Source organism: Cenococcum geophilum (genome assembly GCF_001692895.1).
Source record: "Cenococcum geophilum 1.58 unplaced genomic scaffold K441scaffold_1, whole genome shotgun sequence".
Taxonomy (NCBI): Eukaryota; Fungi; Ascomycota; class Dothideomycetes; order Gloniales; family Gloniaceae; genus Cenococcum; species Cenococcum geophilum.
In genome coordinates, this window is record NW_027137559.1 from 6,327,202 (window position 1) to 6,350,849 (window position 23,648).

General features: G+C 48.1%; 6 protein-coding genes across 6 annotated transcripts; 4 read left to right on the forward strand and 2 right to left on the reverse strand.

Moving 5' to 3' along the window:
- Positions 1 to 6,599: 6,599 nt before the first annotated feature.
- Positions 6,600 to 7,802, forward strand: K441DRAFT_683579 (glycosyltransferase family 62 protein; the record flags this gene model as incomplete). Its single annotated transcript, XM_067651704.1, has 2 exons — positions 6,600 to 7,688; positions 7,782 to 7,802. The coding sequence occupies 2 exons, from the start codon at positions 6,600 to 6,602 to the stop codon at positions 7,800 to 7,802; spliced, it is 1,110 nt and encodes a 369-aa protein (XP_067510672.1).
- Positions 7,803 to 8,714: 912 nt separating this feature from the next.
- Positions 8,715 to 9,374, reverse strand: K441DRAFT_508467 (uncharacterized protein; the record flags this gene model as incomplete). The annotated part of the gene is made up of 2 exons (XM_067642069.1): positions 8,715 to 9,067; positions 9,251 to 9,374. Coding segments are annotated over 2 exons (477 nt in total), but the record flags the coding sequence as incomplete, so codon positions are not given.
- Positions 9,375 to 11,182: 1,808 nt separating this feature from the next.
- K441DRAFT_13294 (Dbp5 helicase) lies at positions 11,183 to 12,636 on the reverse strand. The gene is made up of 3 exons (XM_067640084.1): positions 12,102 to 12,636; positions 11,558 to 12,040; positions 11,183 to 11,505 (listed from the first exon to the last, which is right to left on the reverse strand). Exons 1-3 carry the CDS (start codon positions 12,368 to 12,370, stop codon positions 11,226 to 11,228), a joined length of 1,032 nt encoding a protein of 343 aa, XP_067510674.1. The 5' UTR covers positions 12,371 to 12,636; the 3' UTR covers positions 11,183 to 11,225.
- A 92-nt stretch (positions 12,637 to 12,728) lies between these two features.
- On the forward strand, positions 12,729 to 15,730 carry K441DRAFT_692028 (FCH-domain-containing protein). The gene is made up of 7 exons (XM_067652527.1): positions 12,729 to 12,885; positions 12,941 to 12,967; positions 13,073 to 13,257; positions 13,319 to 13,661; positions 13,709 to 13,789; positions 13,849 to 14,995; positions 15,049 to 15,730. Exons 1-7 carry the CDS (start codon positions 12,844 to 12,846, stop codon positions 15,426 to 15,428), a joined length of 2,205 nt encoding a protein of 734 aa, XP_067510675.1. The 5' UTR covers positions 12,729 to 12,843; the 3' UTR covers positions 15,429 to 15,730.
- Positions 15,731 to 16,298: 568 nt separating this feature from the next.
- On the forward strand, positions 16,299 to 17,937 carry K441DRAFT_531579 (transmembrane amino acid transporter; the record flags this gene model as incomplete). Its single annotated transcript, XM_067642211.1, has 2 exons — positions 16,299 to 16,409; positions 16,699 to 17,937. 2 exons carry the CDS (start codon positions 16,299 to 16,301, stop codon positions 17,935 to 17,937), a joined length of 1,350 nt encoding a protein of 449 aa, XP_067510676.1.
- Positions 17,938 to 21,041: 3,104 nt separating this feature from the next.
- On the forward strand, positions 21,042 to 22,427 carry K441DRAFT_683583 (glycoside hydrolase family 132 protein; the record flags this gene model as incomplete). The annotated part of the gene is made up of 3 exons (XM_067651705.1): positions 21,042 to 21,891; positions 21,942 to 22,333; positions 22,386 to 22,427. The coding sequence occupies 3 exons, from the start codon at positions 21,042 to 21,044 to the stop codon at positions 22,425 to 22,427; spliced, it is 1,284 nt and encodes a 427-aa protein (XP_067510677.1).
- Positions 22,428 to 23,648: the final 1,221 nt, after the last annotated feature.

Genomic DNA, 23,648 nt, shown 5'->3' on the forward strand with positions numbered 1-23,648 from the left:
CGACGATTTAGAGCCTCTGCGAGAGGCTTCCCCCTTAACGCCTAAGCAGATAGCTCTACATTTTATATAGTTATAATATAAATATATTTATAAGCATATTATAGCAATGTATAGGAATATATNATAATTTGGTTATTATATAATATAATTATAATTTATATAGTTACAGTTTATATAGTTCGTACGGTTTATACGGTTCGTACAGTTCGTACAGTTCGTACAGTTTGTACAGTTTGTACAGTTTGTACAGTTTGTACAGTTTGTACAGTTTGTACAATTTACGCGCTATTTATTTATAAGGTAGCAAAATGCTAGTATAAGTTTTGTAGTTCAGCATTTTGCCGCAATTTGCTAGCAGATGCTGTAAACTTGCTGCGAAACGTACGGTTTATACGAATCGCTAACGACCATATACGACCGCCGCGATCGTACAGTTTGTACATTTTGCCGCAAACCGCAACAAACTGCGACAACCTGCCTAAAAAAAAAATTCCTGATGAGATTACATTATATGACCTCGGTTACCATTCCTCGTCATATAGTTCTATCGGCTCCATCCTAGACCGTACTTATATTAACCAACTAGCTTCTTCCAACTCTTCCCCAAGTAGTTGTAACATTGTACTTAAAGCGTCCGTAACATTAGGGAGCTTAACGGACTTTAATTACTTTATTATTATATCCGTACTCCTTAGTGTATTATATTTAGTAGAGTAAATAGGTTAGCTAGGGCTTTAAAAAGGGGAAGCTAGGCTATTTTATAGGGCTATAAGGCTTTCTAGGATCTCTTATAGGGTCTCTTATATATTTTTTACTTTAAGATAATTAGCTTCCTAGCTGGCTATAAGGGCGCGAATCCGCTTATATACGTCTACAACGTTATTATTATCTTTAATTTCTAATCCTAATTAGATCTTAGGTTCCTCTTAGGTAGAGGCAGCTCTCTTAAATAAGCTTACTTTAGGTGCCATTATTAGCTTCCTAAGGTTTATTAGTATTATACGCTTTAGTTTTAATTTTAGGGGTATAGGTTTAGTCCTATTTAGCTTATAAGGTAGGGTATTATCTAGGCCTTTCTAGGTAATATAGAGTTGTTTTAGTGTCTAAGTATAGCGCGTTAATACGTTGTTGCAGATAAAGTTTCTTTAGGGTGGAATATTATTAAGGCCTTTCTAGGTAAGGTAGGGAGAGCTTAGTATAATATTATAGCTTAAATAAATGCCTCTAAACCGAAGCTTAAACGAATGCTATATTATAAAGATACTAAGTTAAAAAGAAGGAAAAAGGGGTCGCTAGGACCGATATAAATAAATATATAGGGTAAGCTGCTAAGGCGCTAGCTTTGGGCGGGCTAATTATAGGTCGGCAGAATATAGCAGAATTTGGCAGGTAATGTGCGATAGCGCCGTTATAACTAGTAAAGCTTAGGAAGGGTATATAATATAGCTTATAGCTAATATAAGGCAGCAGTAGGTATCTTTTAATTAATTTAGGTTAGTAGAGGAAGGATTTAAGCTTAGTAGTAAGTTGGAGGCTTAGTTTAATAAGGATTTTAGGTTAAATTAATAGAGAAGGCTAGTTGCGTAGATAAGCTGTAATTAAGTCATCTATTACGACTTTTTTATTAGTGGTATTACATATTATTTTACTACCCTAAATGCTCTACCTATAGATTAATTATATCTACAGCCTTTTAAGGCAATTTGTTACTATATAAGATATTAATAATACCCTACTAAAGCTTTATATTAACTTCTTTATTTCTTTATCTACATTATAATATTATGCCCTCTAGTAGCCAGAACCTCACTATATTGCTCCTATATTATAGTAGTAATATTACTACGCCGCTCTATTATATTACGGTAATCCTTACTTAAAATATCCTTATCTTCCTTATTTAAATCGTTACTACTTTTATATCTAGAGTCCTTGTTCTATAAATTCCACCTAATCTAGTTTAAGAAGTTATAAACCGCCGTTATCGCCTATATAATTTTAATCTGCGTTTTAATTAAGTAGCCTTTCCGGGGCTTATTAAATATAAGAAATCGCGCCTTTAGAATACTAAACGCCCGTTTAATTACATTCCTTAGCTGCGTATAACATAAATTAAATAGCTTATACTTGTCCTTTGGCCTCTAAGCTGCTTTAGCTTATTCCTTTAGGTGATATTAAACCTTCTAATATAGTATAAATAGTATAGGATCCTCTTAAGCGTACCTAGTGTTAGCTAGGTAGTATTTTCCTAGTAGTGTTTTAAATCCTTAATCCTTTACGCAACTAAGCACCCGATTATTATATATAGATCCTTCCTATTTAGGCAATATATATACAAAGTTTATATTCAAATTGCATGCTATAAGAACATTTTATAAGAGCTAACCCTTCCTATTCCTCTAAGCCGATTACTTATATAAAGGAACTAATACTAGGACATGCGAGCCATTAAGCGCGCTAATACAATTAGCAAAAAAGGGCCATGTCTTATTATTAGATTTAACTTAATTAGGCGTTATTTTATTAGGAAGGACGATAATATCCTTATATGGCTTATAGCATGCATTAAGAACTTTATAAAATATGCTAATATTAGTAAGTTCTAGTCCTCTACTACTTTAAATATTAATTACTTACAGGCTTATTGTATGCGTTAAGTGCTGCTACTTATAGGCTATATATCGCATACTAAGTCCTCCACCACAAATCGATATAAATATTATTAACTTTTAAGCAGTAGAGAGGCCTTCCTACGGGTATAGATTATATTTATTTATAAGCTAATCCAGTAGCAATTTAAACAACTATTAATTAAGCCGTGTTACCGTCTTAATTACCTACGGAGGCCCATATAATAACTTAATCGTCTTCCTTTTACCACACAGAGGATTAATAAGCTGCTAACGCCGTCCACCACTGCTAGGAAGTTGCTTAGCGCACTCTATAAGTATATAGAATAGTATTAATAGGGCATATAGGCCTGTAGATACAGTGACGGCAATAGGCGGGTTCATCGTATATAAGGTAGAGGTTGATCGCAATCACGTGCTTAATATACACGGTTAAAAACTTCATAGGATAGCGCACAGATGGGCTAAATCAACGTCGAAACGGCTGGACAGGTGTTAAAAAGTACCTAGGAGAGGTACTTTTCGATTTTCACCTATTTGACAACCTTTTCGCAGCCAAGATCTAGAAATCGCGCACTCTATACTACTTTAGGTCGCAGAATCGCGGTAGACGCGATAAGGTCGAAACGGCCGTTTCGAGCCTTAATTTCAGCTGCCAAGCTATTCGAACAGGTTGATCTACCAAACGGAAGGCCCAAACCTGTTCAATTTTTGACCTGTTCGTTCCATTTCGAATTTTTGGTGGTCGAAACGGTGGAATCTCACAGGTGGAAAAAAGTTACCAAACGAGGCCTAAATAATGGGGATCGTGCTCCCCCTCATCTGCCCGTCCGTGCCTCCAAGTCGCGCTCACTAAAACCAAAAGATCTCCTCTAGATCTTCCTGCATCGACTGCCGCCTATGTACTCCTCCACAACCCCCTAATATAAAGGATGGCGGATAGCCTTGTTTTTAATTACCGAGGAGATTAAAATGACGTGGGAGGATTGGCAGGAGCGCTGGCCATATAATAACTTTTAGTCGCGCCAAAAGAAGCTGGATTTTAATAACACATTGATGCGAGAGGACTACTTCATACGCTCTCCATTACCGGCTGCATTAAGCATACTAAGGTTACTGTAAGGGCTTACGATACACTCGCTCGTGTCATAGACCTTTGCTTTTCGATTAAAGCGATACCCCATAGTCATACACTACCCCTGTGTCCTGTGCAGATATTAATATTAATGAACTTAAAATCGCAGAACAGAAGGCAAAGGAATGCGACGATGATGATGATGGTAGGGATCTTCTAGATGAGGTTACTTGTATATGCAGCTTCTACCGATAGTATTAACTTCCTTGCCGTTACATCTTGAGTAATGATAAAGTGTATGTGGGAGGACTGTAGTTTTAAAACATTCTACAGCGATAGTAAGGAGTATATTGCTAAGGACATTAATGATAATCCTTTCGCTCCTTAGCGAACGCGGCTTAAGATAAGGGAGGCTTTAGAAAACATTAAGGATTGGTTCTACTAGATTGAGAAGGCTGCTTAATTGGAGCCTAATATGCGAGAGAAGTTGATGAACTAGTGGCTATTAAAGCTTAATTAAGCCGCTGGTGAGGCGTGGTAATAGGGCGTTAAAGGAGTTTATTAAGGAACCCGGCGTACCTATAGAAATACACGAGTGAGTAATGTAGAATAGAATCTGTATATAAACTAGATCTTATGTATTTAAAGAACTTCTTTTTTTGACGATGCGCGGTAAAGAGATGGACGTGTAAAGCGCGTTCTCCGATATTTAGTATCCCCTAACCCGTCGACTTGGGTTTCATGCTCAGATATTTGAAACCTTTGATATTGCTTAATTCTTATACAAAATCTCTATGCAAGCTTATCCTTTGGAGTTAAGTCGCTCAATATGAGGCTGCCGGCAGGCATCGTTCCTGCAGAATGGTGTCTTGCAGATACTACAGGCAAATTGAGTCAATGGTTGAATTCTACACCCTCTCGTCAATTCCGGTGGTTAGCGTGTTTTATTAACTTTCCCTTAAACAGGAAAAATACCAAAACTTCCCCTACAAAAAGGCCGTGCAGACGTGGCTGCGCTAACCACCGGAATTGATGAGAGGGTGTATATAGGGCACGCGTAGTCTTGCTCCGGTGGCCCGCGCGAGCACTATTATGTAAGTGAGGCCTTCCGCAGAAGAAGCTCCCTGAATCCTCACCTTTTGAACAACTTTTCTGTACTCACGTATGACACCACCCATCACCTTATATTTGAAGCTATGGGCAATCCCGCCTGGTCGATCGAACAGAAGTCGATCGTACAAGCTCTAATTGATATCGGCCGCGACGATTTCCATATAGAAGACAAGACCGGCGTTCCTCGATCTACTCTTCGACGCTGGAGGGTGAATTTGAAGAAGTATGGCCAGATTGATGCACCGATTAAGGCGAATGGCAGGCCACTGCTGCTTACAGATGAAGCTCTAGATGTACGACGTTAGGCGGTGATGTTGATGTTGATTTTGTTAACGCATACCTTAATTAGGGCCTCCTTGAATACCTCTCAGACAGCCCAGACGCCTATTTTGAAGAGATGCTCTGGTTTCTATACGACGAATATAATATAATAGTGGCACGGAGCACGCTGTCGGCTGGATTAAAGCGAAGAGGATGGAGTAGAAAGGTTATGAGGATGATTGCGCAACAGCGTAACCCGAGCTTAAGGGACGACTGGACTATTCGAATCTGTGGCTATAGGCGCGACCAATTTGTCTTTGTCGATGAATCAGCTTGCAACAAGAAGACAATGGATAGGAAGTATGGATGGGCGCCAGTCAACGAGCCTGTTGAGGGAATGTCGGAATTGGAGAGATCTAAAAGATGGAGCTTGCTGCCAGCGTACATCTGGCAGGGCTATTTGCCTGGCTGGTTGATACACCAGGGCGCTGTTGACGGGCCAATGTTTATTCAGTGGATAAAGAACCAAGTTCTTAATCATATGCAGCCTTACCCACTGCCTCATTCAGTTCTGGTAATGGATAATGCGTCAATTCATCGCAACGAGGAAATTCAACGCGCCTGCGACGCTGTCGGTGTTAAGCTTGAATATCTTCCTCCTTATTCACCCGATTTTAATCCGGTTGATACTTCTTTTCACGACTTGAAGCAGTGGCTGCGTACTCATCGATTTGAAGCCAAACTATGGAATAACTTTGGCGAGTTTTTAAACTACGCGGTGGAGCAACAAGGATTTGATAAGAGGGCAAAAGGCCATTTCTCACGGGCAGGAATTAAGCGGTAGTATTTACAATATATCTAGATGAAGGACAACGTCTATTGTATCTATATAGAGTGCTCACTAATTGAGACGTCAAGCAAGGCCTCTGCAGCATTACGTCGCCAATCCGTCCTAAAGTCTTCTAAACTGTTTGCCATGCCATCAATAAGCCCGTACATTAAGTAAATCCTATAGAGGGTGGGTGGTGGCATGCGTGGCACAGAAAAGTTATTCAAAAAAGTGAGGATTCGGCAAATTTATGTGGTTGATCATAGTTTCTGATATTTGATCATCCTTTTCTGAAGCGACTGTAGCTAGCCGTCCCGAAAGTCCAGCTCAAACGTCGCCATTAGCACGACAAAACCTTTTTTCGGGCGTGGAACGGTGAAGGAGAAGCAGCCGCCTTCTTGCTTCCCTCTCCTCCCCAACCTCGTCTGCAAGCCCGACGAGCTGGCTCTCAATTTTGCGTCGCGGCGACGCTCCAGCCTTTAACTTGTCTCAGCTGCCTTCGGCTTGGCCACATTTCACCGTCGCTGTCCGCACCACCACCGACTCCCGTACTCAAACCTTCTCTAACCTCGCATAAGGGCCCTGTGTTCCCACCTCAGAACTGTCTGCCCTCTCATGCAACAGACATATCAAGTTTAATCGATTGGTTTTGAAGGGCTCTGGGAGAGAATTGGCCTAGCCCTCCCTAAAAATGCCTACACGCTCGTTACGACGCACGAATCCCATTACGATAGCCCTCGCCGCCCTTCTCATCATCGGCTTCCTCTACTTCATCTTCTCCTCGCCCTCCGATGCCTCCTCTTCAACCTCCGAGGAATCTAAAGGCACTGCTTCAAATGTCCTCTCCCCGCCGTCCCTTCCTTTTAGAAAATCGAAATCCAATGAACGAGCACCTCCTCCCCCTGTGGTACATTACTATATGAATAATTTAACAACTTCGAGCGACCCTATCATGAACCGCGAGACCGTCCTGATTCTCACTCCCCTCGCGCGCTTCTACCAGGAATACTGGGATAACCTCCTACGTCTCTCCTACCCCCATGAGCTCATCTCCCTTGGTTTCATACTCCCTAAAACAAAAGAAGGCAATATCGCAACCGCTGAGCTCCAGGCTCAGGTTGCCAAAACCCAATCCGGGTCGCAGAAGAAGCGGTTCGCCAGCATCACCATTCTCCGACAGGACACTGAATCACCGCTGCAAACCCAAACCGAAGCGGAACGGCACAAGATGGAAAACCAAAAAGCGCGCCGTGCCGCCATGGCCAAAGCACGTAACTCGCTGCTATTTACTACTATGGGCCCGGCCACGTCCTGGGTCCTCTGGATGGACTCGGACGTCGTAGAGACGCCGCCATCGCTCATCCAAGACCTCGCCGCGCACAACAAGCCTATCGTAGCGCCGAACTGCTTCCAGCGCTACTACAATGCTGAGACAAAATCCAAGGACATTCGGCCCTACGACTACAACAACTGGATCGACAGCCCGACTGCTAGGGAACTCGGTTCGAAAATGAGCAACGACGATATCCTGGTCGAGGGCTATGCCGAGATGCCCACTTACAGAAGTCTGATGGCTATGATGTACGGTAAGTCGGCAGACCCGAACACCGAGGTGCAGCTGGACGGAGTGGGTGGTGCAACGCTGTTAGTGAAGGCCGAAGTTCATCGGGACGGTGCCATGTTCCCGCCGTTCGCCTTCTATCATCTAATTGAGACTGAAGGCTTTGCCAAGATGGCGAGTCGTTTGGGTTGGAAGGCATGGGGTTTGCCGAATTATCTTGTGAGTGTCCACTGATTCTTCACCTCTCGTTCCATCACTGTCCATTCTGCATGACCTGGAGAAGTCTCTAGCTAACAAACGATGTTGTTTTAGGTATACCATTACAACGAATAAGCCTTTTAAATTTATAACTCTTTCTCTTCACTTTTCTAGGTTCTCGTATTTTTTTGTGCTTGTACCTTACCATTGGGCGGCGTTCTTTTTCTGTTGCTTCCGGCCCGGGCTTAATATCCTGTGGAGCGTTTCTGTAACACATAGAATTTGCCAAAGAGCTTGGCGCTCGAATTACGAAATGCAACTAGGGATCTTTACCATTAAAGACCGCTTCTGTGTGGTGATATAGGGCTCTGACGGCTGTTATCTTGCTGATATTGACTGGAGTTCCTGGACCTTTTGGCTCCTTATAAGGCTATACAACGGAACCTTACAATATCCACAGGTTTTTAGTCTTTCGGCTTGTTGGGAAAGTTTAGACTACACTATAGAGGTGTGAACAGTTTCTCGTCTGTTGCACCTAGTCTAGTTAAAGCCTACTTAAAATCCTAAGGCATCCATAAACTCCTCAAATGGCCTAGACTGTTCGCTCCTTTGGACAATTAATCACGCGACACTTTCAGAGCATCGGAGGCACTCGGCACTCAAGTGAAGGGATTAAAAATTACTTAAACTCACAATTCTAGCATCAAGTCCAAACTTCGTGAAGTCGTCCATACATACAGAGAGCTTCATATTGAATTGAGTGGACAAATAAACCCACTACTCCGACCATCCAGCATTCATATCCACAGGAAACGCACAAATGCCCGTAAAATCCCACCGGAACGCCAATAATGCAAACGCCAAAAAGGCACACCAATTATCCCATTTTATCATTCCACTCGGAATTTTGCACTCGTTCTGGATCCACTCTTCTTAAACGCAGTGTCCTAACCGCCAGTAAACACCATGNGCCTCTGTGTACCCCAGCAGCAGATTACCGCTTCACATGCTCCTCTTCTTATTCTTCCTCCTCCTAATTTCCTACTTCTCAAACGCCCCCGGCGCAATCGCCAGCACGATGACCAAACTCACGACAATCAGCCCGCCGGCCACCGTAGCCACAATCAGGATGCTGCCTCTCGACGCAGGGAACTTGCCTCTGATAACGTAGTGCTGGCTCTCAAAGAAGCGGTGGAAGCCGATGAAGAGGATAAGGATGGAGATGGCGATGAAGGTGGCGCCAAGCGGCTTGCCGGCGTGGCGGAGGCGGGCTTGCGGCGAGTTGATGAGCGCCGGGTCCGAGGACGCGATGGTCGTGTTCAGCCGGAAGAGCTGCGTTATCGCGATGCCGATGCTGGCGAAGGAGAGCGAGGTGCGGAGCCAGGCCAGAAAGGTACGTTCTGCGGGTGGGTGGGAAGTCAGCGAGTATTCCTACTGCCCAATTGAGAGTCGTAGAGAGGGGGAAAGCGTATTTAGAAGAACTTATGAACCGAAATTGTATCAATTGGCGGAATCGGGGTGGGTGGGAGGCGGAACATGGGGTCTGAAGATAGATATGGAAGATATGAGAAAAATCGCCCTACCTAACGCCAAATGGTCCCTAGCCACAGCTCCCTTATTCTCCAACTCCATACTCCCGTACTTCTCCACGACCTTCTTCCACCACTTGTGCTCCCTGGCCTCGGCCTCCACAGCCGCTTGCTGTGCCTCACGGCGCTGCTCGCGCTCGCGTGCTCGTGCCTGCCCGATCGATTCCACCACTGCACCGTTGTTACTGCCAGCCACCCCACTCGTCCTCGCCGTTATCGACGGCGAGATGGACTGGTAGTTCTTGCGGTCGTCCCGCTCACGGCTTATGATCGGCACCGTCTCATCCGCACTGCTGCCGGCCCCGTGCTCCGAGGCGTGGCGCGAGCGGCGCCGCTCCATTTGCGCGGGCGGAGGGGAGGAGAACGAGACGCTGCGGGAGCGGACGAGGAAGGGCGACAAGAGGGGGTGAGAATCAACGGACTGGGGTAGCGATTGTGGCCGCAATTGCAATTGAGAAGGAGAAAAACATGCGGAGGGCTGGGGGAGCGAGCCGGGCTGCTCGCTCGCGTGACCCGCTGAGGCCGGTCCACGGTCTTTGCTGGAGGCAGTCGAGTCCCTTTTGCGAGCTCGATCGGCGGCCGTCAAGGACTGCGACGATATAGACACGGCCGAGCCGGACGACTTCAGCGGTGTTGGGGGTACATGCTCTTCGACATGGTTCTCGCTACCGGTTACATCATCTCCCGGGCCTTCGTGCTGAGCGCCATCCGCCATGTGTGTCAGCCTCGTCGACGGCGAATTAAAGACGGTCCGTCGCTATGCAAGCGTGGCTTGCAGGATATCCCTGAGTGCTGCATGCTGGTTAGCAAGGTAGGCGGTGGTACTGGTCGTGGCGCCTTTGAGAGTATGGCCGCCGCGAATGGGAAAATTTTGAGAATGACGGTGCCGACGGTGATAGCGGCAATAGGAAGGTTTTCGTGATCTTGGACCAGATTGACGAGATTGACGAGATTGACGCGATTGACGTGATTTAGGCTTGGGGGCTGAGGGCTGATGGTGGGATTTATGAGCCTACCTTTTACGGTGAGTCGTCACACGAGGCGGTCGAAGCGTCTCGTTGGTAGAAGATGATGTGCTTGAGCGGGCGTGGGGGGAAAGGTGCCGGAGGATGCGATAAAGGTCTCCAGTTGAGATTAGGTGAGATCTGATTTGCACTTTATCTATCCGGCTCTACGGTTTTCGCCTGCTCGCAATCAAAAAAATCGCTGCGATTTTCGGACTGCAGGCTCCGCGATCAGTCGAGGTTTGACAAGAGGGGTCCTTAACTGCAGTTCTGGGGATAGACCCTGGCCTTCCGCTGTCGTCTGACCACTCGAAACTTCCTTCAAAACAGCAAAAGTACCCGCTTGAACAACGCCAGCGCTCAACGCCAATGCCAAAAAATCTCTTTCATACTAAAACCTCCAGCTCCTCAGGCTTCAGCCGTTCCGTCCACGTCCATTCCCTGCATTTCCTTCGTCTCCTTTCCAGCTCGCGAGCTCTTGATGATCTTCTTGATCATACTCTCCACCGCATCCCAGTCCTTCGTATCCACATTGATCAGATCCGACTTGAAGAACGTCGCTATGTCGTTCAGCCTCTGCCAGCTGTCACGATCGTGAACGAAGCTGAGTGCAACTCCCACGCGACCAAATCGACCAGTGCGACCAATGCGGTGGAGATATGTTTCCGGATCTGCTCGCCCATCCGCTGTTACGGGGATATCCTTAATTCGTGCATCAGTATTGTATTGCACACACGAGAAATCTTCGACATACGTAGTTGATAACCATAGTAACCGATTGAACGTCAATCCCCCGCGCGAGCACGTTAGTGGTGATGAGCACCTTAGCTTGTCCGCTTCGGAATTTGTCGATAATACTGTCGCGCTCCGCTCCTTCTAATCCCCCACTCAATTGAGCAACTGAGTGCCCCTCTGCAACCATACGACGCTCGAGTTCGGCTGCAGTTGCACGCGTCTGTACCCAATTAGTATACGTCCGCCTCCAGTACTAATAAACCGAAACATACTCGAACGAAAATGATGGATGATGCAGTCGTCATGAGACCGTAGAATTTGAGCAGCACACTGAATTTGTCCTGGAGGCCGTCGCAGTCCAGATAGAGCTGCTTAATACCGTCGACCGTGAGTTCTTCGTGCCTGAGAGTGATTTGATTCGAGTTTGGCGCGAAGCTCTTGGCGTATGCAATAACTTCGTCTGGAAATGTGGCAGAGAAGAGGATGGTCTGGATGTTTTTAGGTAGCATCCTGCGATAAAATTAGCATAGCACTCTTCATGTCCGAGCTCGTGAATACTTACGTTTTTACGCGCTTGCATTGATCACCCAATCCTTGCTGGTCAAGCATATTGTCGGCCTCGTCCAAAACGAGTATCTTCATGTGCCTTGATTCAATCGATCTCCTCCTAATCATGTCCAGCACTGTCCCTGGCGTGCCAACAATGATATGGCCGTCAAACTTCCTGTTCCTCTGGGTGGGATCTGGGATAGCCGCTATCACTTTCAAGCCCTCCATGAATTGTCCCATGTGCGCTACCACGCCCAATATCTGTCGGGCAAGTTCTCTGCTGGGCGCGAGTACCAGGGTTTGGGGGTTAGGATTGCTCAAATCGACCCGCGACAGCATATTGAGGGAGAATGCGGCAGTTTTTCCAGTACCTGACTGAGACTGTGCGATCATATTTTGAGGTGGGTCTGCGAGGAGTAGCGGAAGGGCTCGCTCTTGAATCTTTGACGGCTTTCGAAAATTCATTTCCAGAATTCCTTTCAACACCTCCGGTTTCCTGTTGAACAGACATGTCAGCACGAGCCCACACACTACCAGGGTGCGGAGAGCTAAAATACAGTTGGAGCTCTTCGAATGATTTGGCAGAAAAGAGCGGGTTATTTGGGTCAGCCTGTAGATCGGCCAGCTTGACCTCAACATCCCATTCCGGCTCGCGAAGATTAGGGCCATCCCCACTTGGTATGCCGCCGTCGACCTGCGCATTGGCATCTCCCTCATTCGTAGCGGCTGAAGAAGCTTCAGGTGTCTGGTCTCTGGAAGGCATTGTGATGCGGCTTTCGAGAGAGCCCGCTCCAGTAGGAGCTTGCGCTGGGGCGTCAGACGCCATATTTTAGGTAGAGCTTATGGTAGTCGTGCAGGGCGGGACGTATTTCTAGGCAGTGTGCGTTTGGAGAAGTTGAGGCTGAGGCAAGCTTGACGTAGCTGTGTTTTTGAAGACAAAGAAGCTGTGGTGTCGGTTTAGGCGGCCATGGAAGTTTGGGATCAAGCGAACAGTGGCGGGAAATGGAAGAAAACAGCGCGTGAATGAGAGTACGGTGTCACAGGGCTAGAGTGACAATAGCTGTGGATGGCTCGATACGAAATGGACTGCAGTCTTCACCTTCTAGCGTTTGGCGGGGCGCAGGGTAGCCTTGCAGCCTGGCGCAATGCCTCAACCCCCACCAATCCGGGCACACTTGAACGAGGATCCTCCACCGCAACCTTCAGCGAAGTTATTCCCACCGCGCTTCGATATTTGGACATGTATACAGTGGAAACTGCGCTTTCACCGGCTTCTTCTTCCCTTGCGCAGCCTAAGTTATGGAGATTGACATTGCTCCTCAATTTGGAGCCGAACTGAAGGTGCGCAAGACTCCGAGTGTGTTTAGAGCCTCAACTGACACGGTGGAATTACCAGGATAGATTCAAGCCCGTCAACGCCTGGGTACGACCCCTTACTATTTTTTTCCTGTGGAAAACACGGCGCGACTCCGCCACACTTCCATTTACTTTGGTACGTGTTCAAAATCGCTAATGGGGCCCTGTGTAGGTGTCCAACGGCATTGCGTGGCTTGATGACATACAACAATTTTACCGGGAAAGAAGCACTATAGAGAAAGAGTATGCCGGGAAGCTGAGCGCATTGGCTAAGAAATACTTTGAAAAGAAGGCCAGGAAGTCTAGCAGCCTGAGCGTCGGAGATACACCGACGGTCACCCCCGGCTCCCTAGAGAGGTAGGATCAATAGACGCACCCTGACTGAGGCGCTGCTGTTGACAAAATATTTGGGTTCCAGCGCGTCTATGACTACATGGGGTGTACAACTCACTACGCTTGAATCGAGAGCCGCAGAACATGATCAGTTTGCCGGGCAACTCATTGCCAACCTCGCCGACCCCCTGAAAAACCTTGCAGCCCGATACGAGGAGCTACGGAAGTACCATGTAGAATATGCGGGAAAACTCGAGAAGGAGCGGGATAGTACATATGGGGACTTAAGGAAAATGAAGGGGAAATACGACAACGTGTGTCAGGAGGTTGAGAATCGCCGGAAGAAAATCGACGGTTCCTTCGACCACGGAAAGCAAAAAGCACGGAATGCGTTCGAACAACAGCAATTGGAGATGCGGAACGTCAAAGTAGGCACGTCCCTGACTTCTGGCAATATCAAATTAACAGTGAACAGAATACATACGTGATTACCATTAATGTTACAAATAAGCAAAAGGCGATGTATTACCACGAGTATGTGCCCGAGCTTCTCGAAGTAAGACATTCGGACCCTGCAGTTTGGTACGAATCTTGATGTATTAATATAATATACAGAGCCTTCAGGACCTTTCGGAAACCCGCGTCGCCAAATTAAACTCTATATGGTCTTTGGCTGCTCAAATTGAAACCCAGACGTTATCACGGAGTATGGACTACCTCAAACATCTTTCTTCAGAGATACCCAGAAACAACCCTCTACTGGACTCCATGATGTTCGTGAGGCACAACGCCGGAGCCTGGCAAGACCCCGCAGACTTCCAATTCGAGCCAAGCCCTGTTTGGCTAGACGATGGCAATGTTGCTACGGATGATGCTGCTAAAGTTTTCCTCCGTAACGTTCTTACCAAAAGCAAAGGTCAGCTAGGAGAATATAGGCGCGAGCTTGACAAGAAGCGGAGAGAAGTAGAAAATGCGAAGAAAATAAGACAGAGCATACGTGACGGTAAAGATAAGAGGGACGAAGTTGAAGTCGTCCGTGCCCTCTTTGCCCTACAGGAGAGCATGCACGAAGTCGAGAGACAGAAAGTAACCGCAGAGGTGGAAGTGTCTACAATCACCTCTGTGGTAGGCGATGTTAGCATCGGTGCCAGCCAGCATAACTTTAAGTCCCAGACGTTCAAGATTCCCACTAATTGCGACCTTTGCGGTGAGCGGATATGGGGTCTCTCAGCGAAAGGCTTTGACTGCAGAGATTGCGGGTACACTTGCCACAGCAAGTGCGAGATGAAGGTCCCAGCAGATTGCCCAGGCGAGCAAACCAAGGAAGAGAAGAAGAAGCTCAAAACAGAGCGGCAAGATGCTGCTCATGCTGCTCACTCTGTTAACGGCACACCTTCGGACTCTCAGTCAGAACTGCCACGGATAAGCAGAAGCGATACGATAAATTCCATGAACACGCTCAGCTCAGGATATTCAGCAACAGCGCATCGATCAATATCTGGTGGCATGTCGCCTACAGAAGAGAATCCGCCTGAGAAGGCAAATAAAGTCGCGCCACCACCAGTAGCTGCTCGGAGAAATCGGATCGTTGCGCCGCCTCCGGCGCAGTACATCAAAGACGACGGCGGGGATCTAGCCAGCAGCTCTGGATTGCCAAAGTCCACAGAGCAGAAAGGCAAAATGCTATATGCATACCAGCAGAACGGAGAAGGCGAGCTCACCGTGCCCGAAGGAAGGGATGTGTCTGTTCTCGAGCCTGATGGTGAGTTCCCCAACGCACCTTCACCATTTATCACCAATACTGACTATCTAAAGACGGCTCAGGCTGGATCAAAATCCGCGCCGGTTCCAAAGAAGGTCTCGTCCCGGCCGCCTACGTTGAAATCCTGTCGCTAACACCACCCCCCTCTAACCGCCCGGGGTCCACCTACTCTGCGTCTTCAGTCTCGCTCAGCGGCAGCATCAGCGCGCCAGGCAAGAAAAAGGGCCCCGCCGTGGCGCCCAAGCGCGGCGCCAAGAAACTGAAATACGTTGAGGCCCTGTACGACTACAAGGCGCAGAGCGACGCCGAGCATAGCATGGCCGAGGGCGAGCGCTTCGTACTGATCAACATGGAGGCCGGTGACGGCTGGGCAGACGTCGAGAAAGGCGGGCTGGTCAAGAGCGTGCCAGCTAACTATCTACAGGAGATTTGAGCAGGGTTATTCTTACTGTGCGTTGGATCGAGATATCGTTTGGCTGTAAAATTCTGGGATGGCGTTCATGGTGGCTTTTGGGTTTTGTTCGTTTGGTTTGCTGCATCTGTAAGGAGAGGGATGGTTTTGAGAATGGGGGATTACTATCCGCTGTTACGCCTCTGCGTTATTGGGTAGACGAGTGTTAGGTTATGACATTGAGTGTCCATATGCATTATTCCTGCCTCCTAGCGTACTTGGCCTTTGCGTTCCCTGTGACAGATTGTATTGAAGAGTAAAATAGGTTGCATATAATTCAGGGGCTTTGGAGTTCTAGATTCTTAGATGACAACTGACTTCACTAGAAGATATTATTTATGCCATAGGTAAAAGCCCTCCAAGAGATCGCTAAAGATGGTTTGGAAAGATTATAGTCCATACGATGGGATAACATATTCGTTTCATAGACAGCGAAGAACCTTTACACTCAAGCAATGCCCTTTCATAGAGCATCACCAAACACTCGTATTCCAAAACCCAAACCCAGCACATCAAAATAAGCACCGCCAACCCGCAGCCTGTCCCTTCGTCCTTCGCACCTGCCTAATCGTGCCTAGCGCCACCGCTACCTACAAGGGGCAGCTCCAAAATATTCCGCGGTGATAGGCGGCGCTATCTATTTCCTCAACGAGCTCTGCTCCCCCAGCAGAAAGCCAGGCGATTAACAGCTATTATGTAAATCAGCATCGTGGATGCTGGTAATCGCCGGCTACAGGTGCTTTATTTATTTCACCTGGTGAATTCCCCGCTCGCCTCCTGTGGGAAGATACTGGAATTTGGTATTTGACGACAGCTACTTAGGGAGGCTCATTTGGTTATTTTGGGACGACAATGAAGGAGAAGTATCCTACGGATGTGCCTGCATACGCGAGGGAGGAGAACGGGGCACCGGCGGCGTATTATGATGATGTCGATGTGTTTGGTAGAGAGGAGGGACATCAGGTGGGTGGAGAGCTTTATTTGGTTCAATTGAGTTGTATTCGTTGCTACTTCTATGGAAGATTTTGCGTGGTTTTGTCAAGCCAGGTGATATAAGAGCTCAGAAGAGCTTCGAATGTTGTTACAACGAGGATTGCTGGGTCTTGGGACCTCAGTTGGAGACTAGATACTGGGGTTATTCAACCTTCCAAGATTTCGCCTTAATATGTTTAACATCTCTTTTTCACCCCAGGGTATATTCCTATCTGTGTCTAGAGATCATGAGCAATCACTCACACTCCCCGTTCCACAGATCAAATACAAAACCCTCTCTTGGGAGCTCGTCGCTATCCTCATGATTGCTGAGGTCGTCTCGAACGGCATGCTCTCTCTCCCCTCCTCCCTCGCCATCGTCGGCATCGTCCCGGGACTCACCCTCATAATCTTCCTCGGCGTCTTCGCAACCTACACCTCCTACCTACTCGTACAGTTCAAGCTCCGCCATCCAGAAGTGCACAACATGGGCGATGCCGGCCTGATCCTCTTTGGCCCTTTCGGGCGCGAGCTGCTCGCCTTCGGCACCATTGTCTTCGCGGTCTTCGCAACCGGCGGGCAGCTGCTAGCAGGCCAGATCGCGCTAGGCGCACTGAGCGACAACAAGCTGTGCCTGATGCTATACACAGGCATCTTCGCGATCCCGACGCTGCTGTGCAGCTTCCCGCGCACGCTGGACCGCCTGTCCTGGCTCAGCATCCCCAGCGTGCTGTCGATCCTGGTCGCGGGCATCGTCGGCATGGTTGGTACGGGCGTGCACCCAACGCCTGGCCGCGAGCTGAGTGCGGTGAAGAGCTCGAATTTCTACGTCGCATTCGTGTCGATTACGAATCCCGTGTTTGCGTATGCGGGGCACTTCATGTTCTTCATCCTGGTGTCGGAGATGAAGCGGCCGCAGGATGCGATGAAGGCGGCGTACACGCTCCAGGGCTTCGCTACGACCTTCTATGCGGTCTTCGCCGTTGTGGTATACGTGTACGTTGGAGATAACGTTGCATCGCCCGCATTCAGTAGTCTGGAGACGAAGTGGATGAAAGCGGCGTATGGGATTGCGATACCGAATCTCCTGATCGCGGGGAGCTTGTACGCACATACGGCTAGCAAACTCCTGTTTGTGCGGTTTTTCAGAAACAGCAGGCATCTGCACGACCACACATTCGTCGGGTGGTCAGTGTGGTTCCTTCTCATCCTGATAATGAACGGCGCCGCATTTGTTTTGGCGGTCGGTGTGCCGATTTTCAACTACCTGATTGGGATCGCGGCGAGCTTGTTTGCAAGTTGGTATACATATGGCATTGCGGGTGCGTTCTGGCTACATGATAGCTACCATGATGGTGATGGGGTCAGGACCTGGAGGCGGAAATGGTTTCAGACGCTATTGACCATGACGACTTTCGCGGCGGGGGCGTTCATTTGTGTTGCGGGAACGTACGTGACGATTAAAGGAATTGCGGATGCCTACAAGAATGGGACTGTTGGCTCACCGTTTAGTTGCTAATCAATATGAAGAGCAGTCAGACCAGAAGTAGAAGTGTTTTTAGAGGCTCCTGACATGATAAGAAGGGCTTTGATGAGAACACTTTATAAAGCCTTCAACTGCCCCGGCCTTGATTTGCGAGTGCTCTTACATGGCTGGTTGGATGCTTCTAGGCTTACTCATCATGCTGGTGGACATTCTTATCCTAGTAAATGATTAACTTTGTCTAGTATGTTGCTTGAGTGGACCGTAAAGCTCACCCAAAACCTTGGAATATTGATCGATAGTTTGTAGTGCATGATAATTAACTCTTGGCAATTCCTTACGTGTTCTCACCGCGACATTCGGACGTGATGTGATTGCTATTTTACCATAGTCACTTTTACAGTTTCGGCGCAGAACGAAGGTTCAGGGTCCGACGTTATCTGTTGAATAGAGCCACTTGATGTACCAAAGTTTCCGACTTTGGTTCACGATTCATGGCTAGCAGCAATATAAAATCATTCGCTAGGTATGCTGCCGTTCTTCGGTAGTTACTTCTTCGGAGCATGAGTGTATCCAGCAATTAGTCGGATTTTAGCAGTCATCACGGCCGGAGTCTTCCGATGTCGTACGGTTTGAGCGCTATGACGGTCGATACCTTGCAATCCTCGCAGATTATAAACTCGTGAGGCAATTAAGAGTCCTATGTTCAATTAATGAGATAACTATCAACGTCAAACAGTACTGAGCTGTTCTCAACAATTTCTCGATTCAGATGCCACAGTGCACACATGCTCAGGACGGCAGAGCTTTACCTAAACATGCAATACGCTGCGTGGTCCCGGAGCCTATGTGGTATGAAGATTGGTTAGAGAGTACCAAGATCTGTAGTGAACCATGGCCCTCAAGGTATTCACATCCCTACAATGGTTGCTGCCATCATGGCATTCGTATGAAGTGAACAGGAAATGGTGAGAGAAACAAAAGAAGTCAACCAGCTCACCTATCATCTACTGGCAGATGCTAAGGTTAGTTTTCCAACCACCACTTCTTTATTACGTCTTGCATTAGCTCCATCTTCGGGTAGTTTTCCAGCGGTAAGTACCCGATATTTCGTTCTTTCCTTCAGGCGGGATCCGACTAAATAGGTTCTGCTGCAGCCAAGAAAATAAATACGGTAGGGCACAACTTGTCGGAGGGGTTGGATCGGTGGGTTTGGAGGGCGAGACCGTCATAGCGGGATATGCTATACCCGTTCCGGTATTACGCAGCCTGGAGACCTAGGGGACGCATAGCTTGAGGCTATGCGACGTCCGTTAATATTAGTGGATTGGCATATCTTTCGCACTCTTGTTGTGCGACTGAAGTCAGCTGCATTCGACGGATTACGGAGTCGAAAGCGTCGCAATGTCTGCCAAGGAGATTAGGTTTACGCCGCTTTCACAGCAGTCGAATTTTGCCCCCAGACGGCCTCCACGATACGACTCGCGCAGAGGAGGCAATATCTTCAGAAGTATTCACTTTTCCCCCATCAAATGCGATATGTCACTGTGGCAGCGAGTGGAATGATGCAAGGCTGTCACTAAGGGAGGCGAGAAGATCTAAATGAAGTGTAATTTGGTCAAAGCGGATCCAACTCTTCATCTGGAAGGTCGCGGTGATCTTTAGCGCTGGAGGGCGACCGTGCCTCGAAGGGAAAGCAGAACGTTTTCTTTGCAAACGGTCATCATTTCTTATTGTGTTGCTAGCCTTGAAGGGCCCGTATTGGGATAATGTTATCTTGAAGATCTCCCATTGCTGCCGGCGTCGTGCGTGGCAAAGATTGTCGGCATCGTCGTTGGGGGGGTTGTGCCGTTTGTGCTTGCCAAACGGCCAGTGGAATGGAGGCGGTGTACAATACAAGGGATTGCTGCGCCGAGGCACATTCTATGCCAAAGAGGCTAGCAATCCGCACATGTACCCTTGTAATAAACAATTCAGAGAGGTTTAGCGTCAGGTACGCCCGCACATGCATGGGAGCCGCGGCAGGCTTCGGGGGCTTGATTGGCGGAGAGCCGTTGACGATGAGTTTGCGGATGGCCCTGCTTGCAGGATGTGCAAAGATCGGCGCCAGTCGAAAACTTTCCTTCGCTTTGACCCTGACGGCCCACTCTCTCCTCTGCCGACACGGCTACCCTTGCTTAACGCCTCGACCTACTGCGGCTTCCCCACAACACATGAAAGGACGAGAATTGTTTTCCATAAGCTGGCTGCGAAAGATGCAATGACATGAGGTTGGTGCGGGTAGTGGTCCATGTGACAACGTAAGTAGCTCGTCGCGTCCCAACAGAGCTGCAAACCAACTGCGTTGAAAAGATCCTTCACCGTGCCCATGTTGATGAGGCTTCATGAACGGCTCTGACGACTCACGATCAGTGCACCCTCTTTTATCTCCCCGCGATTAACGAGCACACGAGTAACCGCGCAGTCGGTCAGCCGGTCGGTCAGACTCTCTGCTTGGCCTCATCTCAGCTTCAAGGGCCAAGCGCGCACAAAAGCAGGCTTCGAAGAGCAAATTGCTTAGATCATAGGAAAAGGCCGGCTGGACGGTTGGACGGTTGGACGGTTTGGTGAACAATTTCCGTGTGTCCTCGGCTGTCCCACGTAATTTGCGCTGCCTGGGCGCTACCAATCAAACTGGTGTTTTCCCCTGACACTAGGCCGAAATTCGGCAGTTGTGCCTCAAACTCTCCCCTTCCGAATAAACCACCTCCTCTCCTTCACTACTCTTCAACTGCATGCTGTAGCAGACCCTCACTCTCTGCGACCGCCATTCCGCTCACTCTTTTCTTGAGTTCCACCAACTCGGAGCATTGCTCCTATTCACTCATTTGGAATACAATCTGACCTTTGCCCTTCGCTCACTGTCCCGTCGCTCGTTTACTTCACTTCGTTTCGATCTCTACCGGACTTCAATCAACTGCGGCCTCAATCCTAACATCAGCCCTCTCGCGCGTCCAGCTACGTTGCCGATTCTCTCGCACAGGTTGTCTTACCACATCCATCTCCATTGAGGTCTGCTCTTTTACTAACTCTCTGTCACACAGCTTTTCCCTGCACAAGCTGCTAAAGTCTCGACTCTGCGAGTCGTTCACCCTTTCGCCATGNAGCTTACCGAAGTATTGCTTATCGAAGTATTACTTTTCGTAGGCGCTGCTTTCGCGGCAGTCCAGCCTCATCGCCATCGTCACCGTCATGCTCCTCGCGACCTCATTAATCGTGAGCCAAATCCTGTCGCCGACGGCGCATATCCTCCCGTTCGGACTGTTATTCTCTACATGCTGAATGGAAGCCCCATTTCCGAGACTGAGGTTATGGAGGGCATCCACAACGGTACGCTTATTTGGGAGGACGATGGTGGCCTTCAGGAATATCATTCATCAATCCCTACGCCAACCCCCACGCCAACTCCTACGCCAACATCAACCCCCAGCCCGTCCGTTTACGTCGCCGAGGTTTCATCTGCTCCTGCAAGTTCCGCAGTGGAGTCGAGTGTTGCGCCAGCGTCATCCGCTTCTTATGGAGAGGGGGTCGACAAACCATTCCCTTCTGGTCTCCCCTGCAGTTCGTTCCCTTCTGGCTATGGTGCAGTTCCGGTTGACTATATGGGTCTGGCTGGCTGGATCGGTATTCAAAGTCCTGGCTACTCTGGGGGCGACGGCTACAATGACATCTCCACTGTTCCCAAGGGATCCTGCCCAGATGGTAGCTGCTGCAAGAGTGGAAGCTTCTGCTCCTACAACTGCCCTCCTGGTTATCTTAAAGCTTCTTGGCCTGAGCTGCAGGGACTTGATGGCCAATCTCTTGGTGGTCTGTACTGCAACAACGGCGAGCTCGAGATGGCAAGCGGTTCAATTGCAAAGACCCTTTGCGTGAAAGGCACCGATAAGGTTGAAGTCGTTGTTCAGAACAAATTATCAGGCTGTGCTTCCATCTGCCGTACTGATTATCCCGGTAAGTATTCGAAGTGAGCAGGTGCCAGTTCTATTCTAACATCTAAACAGGCAGTGAGGGCGAGACCGTCCCACTCCAAACTGAGCCCGATACCATTACCGAGCTTGCATGCCCTGACGGCAGCGACTACTACCACTGGAACAACAAGCCAACATCTGCTCAGTACTACCTTAACAACCTGGGTGTCGAACAATCCGATGCTTGCTGGTGGGGCGATGGGTCGCAGCCGGTTGGCAACTATGCACCAGCAAATTTGGGTGTCGGGTTCATCGATGGCAAGGCTTGGATCTCTCTCTTCCAAAACGCCCCAACGACAACTGCCAAGCTTGACTACACCGTTGAAATTACTGGTGATAACGTCGTCGGAAAGTGCAAGTACTCGAATGGCCAGTACTGCTCTGGTGATAATTACAGCGACTGCAATTCCGTTGCAGGCTGTACTGTGAGTTCTTAATTGTCAAGATTATTTGCAAACTCAACTAATTTTTCAATAGGTTGCGGCCAGCTCTGGAAAGATCACCATTGTTTTATCATAGTTGCAACGAAACGCAGAGTTGGTCTTGATGCGATATACCCAGCCAACATATGTTCTCAGTTGTGTTTATGTGTTGCATTTCTCGTGGTCTGCATGCCAAGTACCATCTTCCGAACGGGTTTCGGGGGGGAAATTATTAAGAGATTCAAGAAAAAGAAAAAGAAGTTAAGTACTTTCGCATGTCGGAAAATTCCATCGAAGTGGCTAGGAACACTATCGTACAAAGATCTCTTCTACGAACCAATGTTATATGCACACTTTGTCCATTACAGCATGTTAGGGACTATGTTGCCAGAACCTTGGTACGTATGAAGAAATCTGAAGCTATGGGGGGAGTTTGGCTGTCCACAACATTTATGTATGAAATGGCATTGTCCCATTCTTCCCATCTCCATATTTGCTCCCATCTAGCGTTCGTAGGTTTTTTCTGACTAGCGTTTACTATTTTTGCTTTTCTCCTTTACGGCTATCATCTCTGCATTTTTCCTTCGGAGACGCCCAGACAAGCTTCACCCCCCCGCTGTTTTTGTTGTCCTTTTTCCTTTGTTTTTGTTTTCCTACTTCACTTTGCTGCTCATCCTTTTCTCGAATGGTTTATTCATAAAGGAAGGCAAGGTGTGCAATTGCGCGCGCGAAACACAGTCCGTCTCTGTCGAAAGGGAAAAACTTGGGAGGAGAGAAGGGACAGGTTTTTGACTTAGTATGCTTGTTACTATTGCTACTGGCTGTACTCGACCTTCAAAGCTTGACCTATTCATATATCTTGCCTGTCTGGTTCGGAATATGGCCTGCCCCGGGGACGGGGGTGCGGGCCGGATGGGTGGTATGCGGCTATGGCGGTGGGGGAGATGATGGGTTGGCTTTGGTTGGCTGCTGCGATATCTCAAATGTATAATGTATTTTTTCACTCCATGGATTGAGCTTTTGGCCGAGTAAAAAAAATAATTGCTAATTTCTCCAGCATTGCGACAAGTGCGCTAATTTTGCGTGAATTTTATGAAGTTGAGTGGCTTAGTTCATCTCGGCTTACACCTTTGCGTGGTGTCCAATCTAGGCAGCTAGGCTGGATCTTCATCATGGCCTTCCTCGAAGAAAAGTATATTTCGTTTGTTTCATGTAAGGCTGTTTTAACTTCATGATTCTTGCTCTCTGCTTCGTATCCCTACGACCTCTCTGCGGCGAGTCCGCTCTGGCTTTCCGGATCCCGCTTACTACTTAGACA

What these genes read in the sequence shown, in the direction of transcription:
- K441DRAFT_13294 (XM_067640084.1), bottom strand. Translation starts at nt 12,370, where the DNA reads ATGGCGTCTGACGCCCCAGCGCAAGCTCCTACTGGAGCGGGCTCTCTC. An exon ending in TCATTCGAAGAGCTCCAACT is followed by an intron (nt 12,041 to 12,101) that starts GTATTTTAGCTC and finishes TCTGTTCAACAG; the next exon opens with GAAACCGGAGGTGTTGAAAG. An exon ending in CAATGCAAGCGCGTAAAAAC is followed by an intron (nt 11,506 to 11,557) that starts GTAAGTATTCAC and finishes ATTTTATCGCAG; the next exon opens with GATGCTACCTAAAAACATCC.
- K441DRAFT_692028 (XM_067652527.1), top strand. Translation starts at nt 12,844, where the DNA reads ATGGAGATTGACATTGCTCCTCAATTTGGAGCCGAACTGAAG. An exon ending in ACCCCCGGCTCCCTAGAGAG is followed by an intron (nt 13,258 to 13,318) that starts GTAGGATCAATA and finishes TTTGGGTTCCAG; the next exon opens with CGCGTCTATGACTACATGGG. An exon ending in GTCTGTTCTCGAGCCTGATG is followed by an intron (nt 14,996 to 15,048) that starts GTGAGTTCCCCA and finishes GACTATCTAAAG; the next exon opens with ACGGCTCAGGCTGGATCAAA.